The sequence below is a fragment of the Drosophila miranda genome (genome assembly GCF_003369915.1).
Source record: "Drosophila miranda strain MSH22 chromosome Y unlocalized genomic scaffold, D.miranda_PacBio2.1 Contig_Y1_pilon, whole genome shotgun sequence".
NCBI classification, from domain to species: domain Eukaryota; kingdom Metazoa; phylum Arthropoda; class Insecta; order Diptera; family Drosophilidae; genus Drosophila; species Drosophila miranda.
Window position 1 is genome coordinate 50,771,885 of NW_022881603.1, and position 12,210 is coordinate 50,784,094.

The 12,210-nt window shown below is 48.8% G+C and overlaps 1 protein-coding gene across 1 annotated transcript; it reads right to left on the minus strand.

Annotated features, from left to right (window-relative positions):
- Window positions 1–6,000: 6,000 nt before the first annotated feature.
- On the minus strand, window positions 6,001–11,631 carry LOC117192093. Its single transcript, XM_033396793.1, has 2 exons — window positions 11,310–11,631; window positions 6,001–6,337 (listed from the first exon to the last, which is right to left on the minus strand). The coding sequence occupies exons 1-2, from the start codon at window positions 11,538–11,540 to the stop codon at window positions 6,116–6,118; spliced, it is 453 nt and encodes a 150-aa protein (XP_033252684.1). The 5' UTR covers window positions 11,541–11,631; the 3' UTR covers window positions 6,001–6,115.
- Window positions 11,632–12,210: the final 579 nt, after the last annotated feature.

The window sequence follows — 12,210 nt, forward strand, 5'->3', positions numbered from 1 at the left end:
GCAATTTCCTAGGCTCCAGCTCTCTCAGTCTCCAAATTCCAGATGTTCCCACAGACAGAAAGAAGAACAGGGCTGAAAGGTTTATAAATATAAATTCACTCAAAGAAAAAATGAGAAGTCGAAACAGTTTTCGAATCGCGAATGAAGATAATCTCATTATTATTTTTCTTTTAAAACTAGTAATAATGTCGTTGGACTCCCTTTCCTTTGTGACACACTTTATTCTCAAATTCCAGAGTGATACGAGTACTTTTTTTTTACCAGTGTTATAGTATATACATATGTGAGCTCCAAGAGAAGGGGGAATAAAATTCCACTCCAGACTCCGTATACTTTGTGATTTCGACTGGTTTCCGTAGATGAATCAAATGTTTAAGAGTTTAAGGGCAATTTGTGTTTTCCGAAGCTTTTCGCAATAAGTATAGATTACCTTGACTACATCAATATTTCTGAAAGTAGTGCTCTTAATTGCTAGGGTCAGATGCGACTGAGAGAGGAGTTGCTCACTTTTGAAATCGTTTGCTGTTAAGTTTTCTGTTAATTATTGTGATATTACGCCATTCTGTCAACCGATGTCTTAGTAAGACTTTGGGTCGAGCTTCAGCTTGGACAAACAATGAAGTTGTTTGTCAATTGCTTGGGCAAATACTCGTACTCAGGTGGAAAAACAAATACCAGAATGGGGAAGAGGTTATGATGGGAGACAAGAAAATATCAAATAAAGGGCCAATTAAGGAAGGTGATTGTGCGATTCTGTTTATCTTATCAACGACAAATTTTGACCCCAGGGGCGTCATTTACAATCCTCAATTTGTTTGCATACTAAAGCAACATTAGCCGAAGAGCTACCTACAAAAGAAAAGACGATGTTTCCTGATTCCCAATTCGTAGGCTATTGATAAACAATCAGTGGGGGAATATTCAAATTAGCCAGGTCTCATGTGTGATTAGCCGATTTCTCACATATTTCAAGCATCAAAGCAGTTACCCTTACGTTGATGGTCCGGAAAAAAAAGTACAAATTAATCACTCCTGCTGCACTTATATCGCAAACTTGGGCTCCACCGAACGACAACGTCATGTTGGCAATTTCCTGTGCTTTCGGGCTTTGCACTTTCCGGCCTTGCAGATGGTCCCAGTATATCCCGCATAATACATTAACAAGGGCACTGTCCACCCCGTCAATTCTTACACCTCCCAAATTAATGTACATCTTTGTCTTATTTTGTGTTCTTTATTTATGTTTTAAATAACGGGGCATGTATGGATTTGGTATTTACTAATCGATAGTATTAGAAGAAATACCAATGTACTCGATATGCCAACACACATTTATTCGAATACGACGATCAAGAAGGAAGAACGTTTGCAGATATTTTGTTGCTATACGATACGGACCGATAAATATCACATAATTCCGCGTCTAGTTTCCTGATTTCAACATGTATAAAAATAAAAATAAAATAATTGTAAGGCAACATATATTAACCCTAACCGATCGAGATATTATACTGCAATTAGTTTTATGCGATATTATACTGCGATATTATACTGCGATAGGTTTTATGCGATATTATACTGCGATAAGTCTGAGGCGAGTTATTCGACGATCGACAAAAATAGAGAAAAGAGTGAAATAAGTTAATAAGAGTAACCCAAGAACCGCGCCAAGATGGATAAAAAGATAGATTCAGAAATGCATAAATTGTCGTGTTTCGATGAGGACATAAAGGAACTCAATCTGTTCGAGCCGTATCAGGACATAGAGGAAGATATGTTCGAGCCGTCGCAATTGTCGTGTTTCGATGAGGACATAAATGAACTCAATCTGTTCGAGCCGTATCAGGACAAAGAGGCAGAGGAACATCTGCCGTGTGGACCGCTGGACCGGCTGGTTAGTACATTGCCTATGGATGTTGACGACGACGACACTGAAGGTGAGTAGATTGTGGCAATTACATTGGAGCAGGTGAATCAGACTTTTCTTCCTCCAGGTATCGTCGGTAACGATGATCTGGTCAACGATATTGGTCGCCTTCAAGCGAGCAATGAATTGCACAAAGGTACAGGCCCCCGAAAATCTGGTAACGGACGCATCGGAAGAACTGAAAATGCAAGGAAACATAATAAATGGACGCATTAGGTTAGGTTAGGTTAACCCGGACGGCCCTCAGCGGGGCCACGCATAGGCCAATATGGCCCTTAGTTATCCGGATGGGGGTGTGTATGAACCGTCGCGGGAGTGTTAATGTGGTTTTAAAAAGTCCCCGAGAATCGAGGTGTTTTTAGCATAGGCCAGCAGTTCCTGTGGCGTCCTTTTGGAGGCATCTTCCAGTGATACCAACACTGGGGCGCCCAGGTATCTCCTCCTTGCCCTTGAGAGAGCCGGACAGTTGCAGATGAGATGTTCCAGGGTTTCGATAGCCCCAGGTTCCTCACATTTCCTACAACTGTCTCTGTTGGTGATGCCTAGCTTTGCTGCATGTGCAGCAGCCAGACAGTGACCTGTTAGTATCTCCACTAGCAATCTACAGTCCTTTCGTGGTAGGTGCAGTAGGTAGTGGCTAAGTTTCTCGTTGCGCTCCTTGCACATTATCTTCGAGGTTCTGCAGGTGGTGGTACGCCTCCACCTGCTATCAGTCTGTGCTCTAGCCTGCTTCTCTAGATCGCCTTGCAGCGTTCTGAGGGAGACAGGCACGTTCTCGGTTCTCCTATTCTCCAGCCCGACGCCTTCCTTAGCTAGTACGTCCGCCGCTTCGTTTCCTTCAATGCCCTGGTGGCTGGGAACCCTGGTGTCTGTCTTTGTCGTGCTTAGGATGTCTAATGCCTCCCTGCTCGCCAAGACACTTCTGGAACTGACCGCGGACGACTGCATGGATCTTATCGCCGCTTGGCTGTCGACGAATAGGTTGACCGCATCGTGTGCTCGTTCTGTTAGGAGAGCGACCTCCGCTGCCTTCCCGATGGCAAAAACTTCTGCCTGGAATATGCTGCATTGGTCCGGTAGCTTATACGACAGCCTTATCTCTGGGTCTGTACAGTATAGGTCCGCTCCTACTCCTCCTTCCATCTTGGAGCCGTCTGTGTATATGTTGAGGTGCTCAGTTTGGTCCCTTCCAATTTTCCAGTCTTCAGGTCCCAAAGATGTGGTTGTTTTGACGTCAAGGCAAGTTTGGGGGGTCATGTAATCAGTTGATCTGGTCATGTCCCTGCCAATTGAACTGTGCCCGTATCCTTGTATGGATAGGTTTCCTGCTGCTATAAGGCGTTGTGCTGCCTTTCCCGCAATCAGGCGAGCGTGAATGTCCAGGGGGTCGATTCCGAGTATAGTTTCGAGTGCTTTTGTTGACCTCAGCGCCCCTGTAATACAGAGCAGAGCCTGTCGCTGAGTCTTTTCCATAAGCTTATGGTATGTCTTCTTTTCAATAGCCTGCCACCACACTAAGGCTCCATACAGCAGAGTTGGTCGCACCACCGAGATGTAGATCCAGTGCACTAGAGCAGGTGACAGGCCCCATGTGCTGCTGAGCATCTTCTTGGATGCATAAAGCGCAATGGTAGCCTTCTTCACCCTTTCCACTGCATTGGGCCTCCATGCCAGCTTGCTGTCCAGTACTGTGCCTAGGTATTTCACCTGTGATTTTGGAGTCAGCCTAGTTTGGTCAATTTTCGGGGGGGTCCATATCGGTACCTTGTACCTCTTTGTAAAGAGGATGAGGTCCGTCTTGTCCGCGTTGATACTGAGTCCTACCTCTTCCGCCCACTCACGTATCTCCCTGAGTGTACGTTCCATTATGGAGCTGAGGGTCGATGGACATACACCCGTAATAAGTATGCTTATGTCATCTACATAGGCTGTTATTTTTGGGGCCTTCCTTTCAAATCTCTTAATGAGGTCGTCGACCACCAAATTCCACAGTAGTGGCGATAGGACTGTGCCTGAGGTGTGCCTCTGTGTGCCCCTTTACCATGGAAGCGGTGCCCCACTCCGATTGCACCCGTCTACAACTTAGGAGGTTTTTGATCCAGACGTTGATTGCAGGGTGTATGTTATTCGCTTCTAGGCGACTTGTTATTGCGGTTGTTGCCACGTTGTTGAATGCTCCTGAGATGTCCACAAATGCCCCCAAAGCATACTTTTTGTTGTGAAGGGCGCTCTCGATGGTGGCTACTAGCGAGTGTAGTGCCGTCTCCACTGATTTCCCCTTGGTGTAGGCGTGTTGGTTTATTGACATCAGTCCGCCTACCTCATTCCTGATGTGTAAATCAAACAGCTTTTCTAGTGTTTTTAGTAGAAAGGAGGTAAGGCTTATCGGTCTGTAATCCTTGGGACTCACGTGGCTGCACTTTCCTGCCTTAGGGAGGAAGACAACCCTCGAGGTTCTCCATTGGATGGGGATATAGCCTGTACTTAGGCATGCTGAGTATACTGAGAAGAGCCATGGGGTAATAACCTCTTTGGTCAACTGCATCATGGCTGGGAATATCCCGTCCAGTCCTGGTGCTTTTATGGCCGCGAAGGAGTCTATGGCCCAGTGGATTCTCTTAGTGGTTAACAGACCTATTGGGGGGTGCTGTTCCTCAGTTGCTAGGTCCTGATGCTCCTTGGCGTCAGTGACCTCGGTGCATCCAGGGAAGTGCGCATCCATTAGTGCTGTTAGGGCTTCTTTACTGCCCTCTGTCCTCTGTCCACTGTCCGTTGTCTAGTTTTAGTTGGCTCTGTTACTGTGGGCTGCTTTGAGAGCAGCTTCCGGAGCCTAGCGGTTTCGGGCACTTTCTCAATGTTGGAGCAGAAGTTTCTCCACGAGTTCCTTTGTGCCTTACGGATTTCCTTCTTGTAGCTCCTAAGTAGGATTTTATATTCCTCATTGACAATCTCTTCGTTCGCTTGTTTGGCGATCTTGAAGAATTCCTTGAGGTTGTTCCTTTGGAGAGAGAGAGATCTCGGTTCCACCAGAGTGGCTTGGACCTCCTCTTCGTTCTCGAGGGTTTGCACGATGCATGGTAGGCGTTCAGTAACTCGTTGGATAGGGTCTTTAGGGACTTCTCTATATCCTCCGCGGATTTCACTGAGCCCGGATTCGCGAGCTTCGAAGTAACAGTCTTTTTAAACTTTACCCAGTTTGTGTTTCGGGGGTTTCTATAGACTGTTATCTTCGAAGAGTGTTTGAATTCGCACTTGAACTGAATGTACTTATGGTCTGAGAAGGATGGTCTTTCGAGGACTCTCCAGTCAGATACCAAGGTACTCTTTCCCGTGACAAGAGTTAGGTCTAGCACGTTTGTCGAGGTGGGACCCACGAAGGTGTGTTCCTCCCCCACGTTTGCTACATCTAAGTTAGTGGATAAGATAAAGTCTAGGAGTGACTCACCTCTATCGTTGGTGTCAGGGCTTCCCCACACATTGTGATGGGCGTTGGCGTCTGCACCGATGAGGAGTTGGAGATTTTAAGAGCCGGCTTCTGTCACCAGACTCCTAAGTTCTTCCGGCGGGGCGGGCCTGTCGTGTGCCATGTAGCAGGAAGCTGCCATTAGGCGCTTTTCCTCGCTATCCAGCATCACCACCGTCAGGTCATCCGTGCTGTAATAAGACATAAGATGAGCATGGATTCCCTTCCGTACGAGTACGGCGGTTCTGTTCCTGCTTACCGATGTTGAGTAGAGAAGGCTGTAATTTGAGGACTTTAGTCCGGCCACAGAGTTGCCTGACGCAATCCACGGCTTCTGGACTAAAGCTATGTCGGCGGGCCCTTGCTCCATGGCAATGAGGGGCTCCGCCGACGCTACCTTGCTTTTATGGAGATTGAGTTGCAGCACCCTTAGTGTCATGGGTGGCTAACTCAACCTCGCACGACGGGTTGACTATGATTGTCAGGTCACCGTCACCGTCTTCCTCCTCCTCCGAGTCGTCCAGCGCAAGACCCTGGGCGGCCTCCACTATGGTCTCCAGACCTAGGTCCTTCTCGACCTCGCCTGCCTGGAGGGTGTGCGCATCTTTATCCTCGGGGTGGCGCTTTTTCAGCCGTAGGTATACGCTACCTACGCCCCACGCCATCTTCCCGAACTTGGGATACAGGATGTCCTCCGCCACCTTGCTGATCTGGAGGATCACGTGCTAGCCCCCCTCGTTGGGTAGTGGGCTACCGGCATGCAGAACCTTCCAATCAGCAGTTGGCACGTCCGGATTTTGCCTCTGCAGCAGCTTCAGTGCTCGCTCCCCCTCAGCAGCAATGGGGAAGAGCACCTTCGCCTTTGGTATGGACGGGATCAGCTCCCTGTCTACCACCTCCAGCTTGACCCCCTCCCACAGAGCTTCCAGTAGGGGCACCTTCTGCACCAGCCACTGCCGCGTTGGGTCGTCATTGCACTTGAACGTGGGCATGGGAGCGCTAGGGTCCTCCTCCATTCGCGAGAACAGTGCCTCGACGAGCTGCGCGTGGACTAACTTCCACTGCGCCGCCGTCATCTTCCCGTTCTCATCGCTGCGATCGATCAAGGCCACAATGAGATGCCTCTTGGACACCTCGCTCATGGCCTTCTGCCTCGGCTTCCTCGTCTTCGGCTGGGGGGTGGCCACCTTGGGCCCGCGTTGCCGCTTGCTCGCCGGAGTGTCTTTGGCAGCACTCTCGATCGAGCGTTGCCTCTTGGTGGCCAACATCTCCTCCACCTTGTTGGCGAATCCACCGTTTGTTGCCTTCATCTGCGGCAGCTGCGCGTAGTATTCGCGGCCCTCCTGTACCCGTTGCTCAGCCCAGGCTAGCTTGGACTTCTCCTCTTGGGAGATATCCGCCTTGCCCTGGAGCCGGCTCAGTAACTTGAGGGCCGCCTTATACTGAGCTTTTGCCTTAATCCCCTCCCTGGAACGCTTCGGCCCTTCCCTACGCAGGGAGCTGGTACCTGGTTCCGGCGAGCGGAGAAGTCTTTCCTCTTCGGTCTTGCTAAGGGATAGCACGCTCTCCAGGTCCGAGTCTGCATCGACAACGGCACCCGCGCGGCTCACCCTGCAACGCGTCGTTTTTGTGGCAGTAGTATGACAACTGACATGACCTGCTCCCGCCATGCCCGAGGTGTGACCGCTGGCGACACGCAGAGAGGATTGCTCCTCCCCGTGCCCGCCGGTGGTAGCAGTCACGCTTTCCACCGACGTTTGGGTTGACATCCCAACCCGTGTTTGCTCCTTATCTACCTCCATATTTGGCCCGAAGGTCCATACTGTTTAATGTTTTTCGGGGGGACCACCCCCTAGCGTTTTATGCCTGGCCGCCAGGCACCTCTAGCCATGGCCTTGGTTCAGTTCCCCCGACTTTAGATCGGGAAGACGATGGACCATAGCCTTAGCTAGACACTGCATTACCCCGGGCAAGGCAAGCGACAGTGCATTATCCTCGCCCGGGATAATGCAGTGTCCATTGCCCAGCCGGCACCCTCGTGGAGGGTTCAGCCAGAGGGTTTTTGCCAGCCCAATGGACGCATTAACATGACTGTAAATTTACAGAAACTAAGCGACTCAGACCCTACCATTTACATGGATGAGTATCACATGCCGTGGTACCAATATGCAAAAAAAGGACCGGTACATAAATGAAAAATTCTTGCAGTCGCTGCAATCCCAATTAACGGGAATGAAATTCATTATTTGTATTTCCACATTTGTCCCGTTTCCAAAACATCTGCACTAGGCAGGAATGCGGTCAAGGAAGGACTCGATTTAGTATTGAGGGAGGTTGAGAGTGGGGGCTTGTCAAGTCAGGATCCGACCACTGCTTGGCAAATTTCATGCCGTGCAAAAGTGTAAGGGGAAAATTCCCCATATTGTGGGATCTGCCCCACCTCAAAAAGGTTATCCTACAAAATGATATACATGAGGATGTGTTGTTGTCAAATATGTATGTCAAGGAATACAGGAAAGAAAATTACAAGAGTATCTTTGAGGCTACGAAGTCGGTAGACAACTTGCCCGACTACCTAATGTCTGATAAAGTTAAAGAAATCATTAAAAATGAAATAATGAACTTATTACGCGCTGTTGAAAAACATTTCGAATTTAGAAACGAACCAATATGTTTTAACAATATGAACAGCAACACCTTCGAGGAACGTGGCAAGCATTTATCAACAATTTTTATAAACATAATGAAAGTATCGTTTAAAGAAGATTTCAACAGAAACCCAGTATATTATGCTACAACTGTAGTGTTCATGGCTCTCCAAATAATGGACCAAAAAATTAAATTATTAAATAAGACGTTAGAAAATATTTTGTAGTGTGTAGTATAATTATATTAATTTTAATAATAATAACAATAATAATAATAATAATAATTTGTTTTTTATTTTATTTATTTTATGTAGTATGTATTATACATGTACTATACATAATTAATGTATTTTCAGCTGTAGAATGTAGAATATTTTCAGCCTGTACAAGATTTTCAGCTGTAGAATGTAGAATATAATTGGTTTTCTGTTTTCTGTTTTCGTTTTGTTTTTTTTTTTGCATTTGATATGATTCGGTTCAAAATGTGTGTGTTGTTTACGCACATATTATGGTTAATGGTTCTTAATCTTGTTCGTTACTCTTTTATTACCCTTTTGTATATCTTTTGTTTTATAAATTAATCTTTAGCTAAGCTGAGGAGCGTAGCGTATCGGATCAAATCAATCAAAAGTTGATGGGTCTAAGGGGGTAGCTAACGAGGCAGTCAATGGCAATGGCAATGGAAATCCAAATGGAAATTTATGCAAACCATGCGGCAAAACTAAAAAAAAACTAAACTAAAAACGCAGAATCATAGACGAGGGGGAACGTTGTGAGTTGCTGCGGACACCGCAACTCTACAGTTATACCCGATACTAAGTCAGTATGGCTCTCCTCCGGCAGACGCCTCTACAGAAAATCAGTCTGAGCGTGTCGGGCGCTGCGTAGCCACTGAAAATTGATTTGTTCCTTTTGGCTATAAAAATGATCTGATCTAAACCAGATTCAGCAATCTGATAGATATGGTCGTTATCTATGATTCTGCGTTTTTAGTTTTCTCGAATGTGCAATATTGTGGACGCAACAGATTTTCGTCCTTTGTGGGGGCGGAAGGGGGTTGGGCGAAATTCTGAGATATACGTTTTATAGTAAGATCTAACAGAAGTGCGGATACCAAATTTGGTTACTCTAGCCTTAATAGTCTCTGAGATTTGTGGATGCCACAGATTTTCGTCCTTTGCGGGGGCTGAAGTGGGTGTGGCGAAATTTTGACACAAAACGGTCAAGGTCCGATATCACAGTAGTGTGGATACCAAATTTGGTTGCTCTAGCTCTTATGGGTTCTGAGATCCTTGAACTCATATTTTGCAATTGGCAAAACCGACCATGAAACCTGTGTGTTAGAGAGAGACAGAGCGAGAAAGAATGAAATTGTTTTCTTGATTCTGGCTATAATAATTATACGATCTGGTTCAGATTTCAGGCTGGGAATATCCCGTCCAGTCCTGGTGCTTTTATGGCCGCGAAGGAGTCTATGGCCCAGTGGATTCTCTTAGTGGTTAACAGACCTATTGGGGGGTGCTGTTCCTCAGTTGCTAGGTCCTGATGCTCCTTGGCGTCAGTGACCTCGGTGCATCCAGGGAAGTGCGCCTCCATTAGTGCTGTTAGGTCTTCTTTACTGCCCTCTGTCCTCTGTCCACTGTCCGTTGTCTAGTTTTAGTTGGCTCTGATACTGTGGGCTGCTTTGAGAGCAGCTTCCGGAGCCTAGCGGTTTCGGGCACTTTCTCAATGTTGGAGCAGAAGTTTCTCCACGAGTTCCTTTGTGCCTTACGGATTTCCTTCTTGTAGCTCCTAAGTAGGATTTTATATTCCTCATTGACAATCTCTTCGTTCGCTTGTTTGGCGATCTTGAAGAATTCCTTGAGGTTGTTCCTTTGGAGAGAGAGATCTCGGTTCCACCAGAGTGGCTTGGACCTCCTCTTCGTTCTCGAGGGTTTGCACGATGCATGGTAGGCGTTCAGTAACTCGTTGGATAGGGTCTTTAGGGACTTCTCTATACCCTCCGCGGATTTCACTGAGCCCGGATTCGCGAGCTTCGAAGTAACAGTCTTTTTAAACTTTACCCAGTTTGTGTTTCGGGGGTTTCTATAGACTGTTATCTTCGAAGAGTGTTTGAATTCGCACTTGAACTGAATGTACTTATGGTCTGAGAAGGATGGTCTTTCGAGGACTCTCCAGTCAGATACCAAGGTACTCTTTCCCGTGACAAGAGTTAGGTCTAGCACGTTTGACGAGGTGGGACCCACGAAGGTGTGTTCCTCCCCCACGTTTGCTACATCTAAGTTAGTGGATAAGATAAAGTCTAGGAGTGACTCACCTCTATCGTTGGTGTCACACATTGTGATGGGCGTTGGCGTCTGCACCGATGAGACATTGGAGATTTTTGGAGCCGGCTTCTGTCACCAGACTCCTAAGTTCTTCCGGCGGGGCGGGCCTGTCGTGTGCCATGTAGCAGGAAGCTGCCATTAGGCGCTTTTCCTCGCTCTCCAGCATCACCACCGTCAGGTCATCCGTGCTGTAATGAGACATAAGATGAGCATGGATTCCCTTCCGTACGAGTACGGCGGTTCTGTTCCTGCTTACCGATGTTGAGTAGAGAAGGCTGTAATTTGAGGACTTTAGTCCGGCCACAGAGTTGCCTGACGCAATCCACGGCTCCTGGACTAAAGCTATGTCGGCGGGCCCTTGCTCCATGGCAATGAGGAGCTCCGCCGACGCTACCTTGCTTTTATGGAGATTGAGTTGCAGCACCCTTAGTGTCATGGGTGGCTAACTCAACCTCGCACGACGGGTTGACTATGATTGTCAGGTCACCGTCACCGTCTTCCTCCTCCTCCGAGTCGTCCAGCGCAAGACCCTGGGCGGCCTCCACTATGGTCTCCAGACCTAGGTCCTTCTCGACCTCGCCTGCCTGGAGGGTGTGCGCATCTTTATCCTCGGGGTGGCGCTTTTTCAGCCGTAGGTATACGCTACCTACGCCCCACGCCATCTTCCCGAACTTGGGATACAGGATGTCCTCCGCCACCTTGCTGATCTGGAGGATCACGTGCTAGCCCCCCTCGTTGGGTAGTAGGCTACCGGCATGCAGAACCTTCCAATCAGCAGTTGGCACGTCCGGATTTTGCCTCTGCAGCAGCTTCAGTGCTCGCTCCCCCTCAGCAGCAATGGGGAAGAGCACCTTCGCCTTTGGTATGGACGGGATCAGCTCCCTGTCTACCACCTCCAGCTTGGCCCCCTCCCACAGAGCTTCCAGTAGGGGCACCTTCTGCACCAGCCACTGCCGCGTTGGGTCGTCATTGCACTTGAGGATTTTGACCCCGTTCAGCCATCCCGCTCCATCGAACGTGGGCATGGGAGCGCTAGGGTCCTCCTCCATTCGCGAGAACAGTGCCTCGACGAGCTGCGCGTGGACTAACTTCCACTGCGCCGCCGTCATCTTCCCGTTCTCATCGCTGCGATCGATCAAGGCCACAATGAGATGCCTCTTGGACACCTCGCTCATGGCCTTCTGCCTCGGCTTCCTCGTCTTCGGCTGGGGGGTGGCCACCTTGGGCCCGCGTTGCCGCTTGCTCGCCGGAGTGTCTTTGGCAGCACTCTCGATCGAGCGTTGCCTCTTGGTGGCCAACATCTCCTCCACCTTGTTGGCGATTCCACCGTTTGTTGCCTTCATCTGCGGCAGCTGCGCGTAGTATTCGCGGCCCTCCTGTACCCGTTGCTCAGCCCAGGCTAGCTTGGACTTCTCCTCTTGGGAGATATCCGCCTTGCCCTGGAGCCGGCTCAGTAACTTGAGGGCCGCCTTATACTGAGCTTTTGCCTTAATCCCCTCCCTGGAACGCTTCGGCCCTTCCCTACGCAGGGAGCTGGTACCTGGTTCCGGCGAGCGGAGAAGGCTTTCCTCTTCGGTCTTGCTAAGGGATAGCACGCTCTCCAGGTCCGAGTCTGCATCGACAACGGCACCCGCGCGGCTCACCCTGCAACGCGTCGTTTTTGTGGCAGTAGTATGACAACTGACATGACCTGCTCCCGCCATGCCCGAGGTGTGACCGCTGGGGACACGCAGAGAGGATTGCTCCTCCCCGTGCCCGCCGGTGGTAGCAGTCACGCTTTCCACCGACGTTTGGGTTGACATCCCAACCCGTGTTTGCTCCTTATCTACCTCCATATTTGGCCCG

Coding starts and splice junctions, on each gene's coding strand:
- LOC117192093 (XM_033396793.1), bottom strand. CDS start 11,540: ATGAGCGAGGTGTCCAAGAGGCATCTCATTGTGGCCTTGATCGATCGC. Junction 6,338..11,309: donor ACCCAACGCGGCAGTGGCTG/GTGCAGAAGGTG, acceptor CGGCAGTGGCTG/GTGCAGAAGGTGCCCCTACT.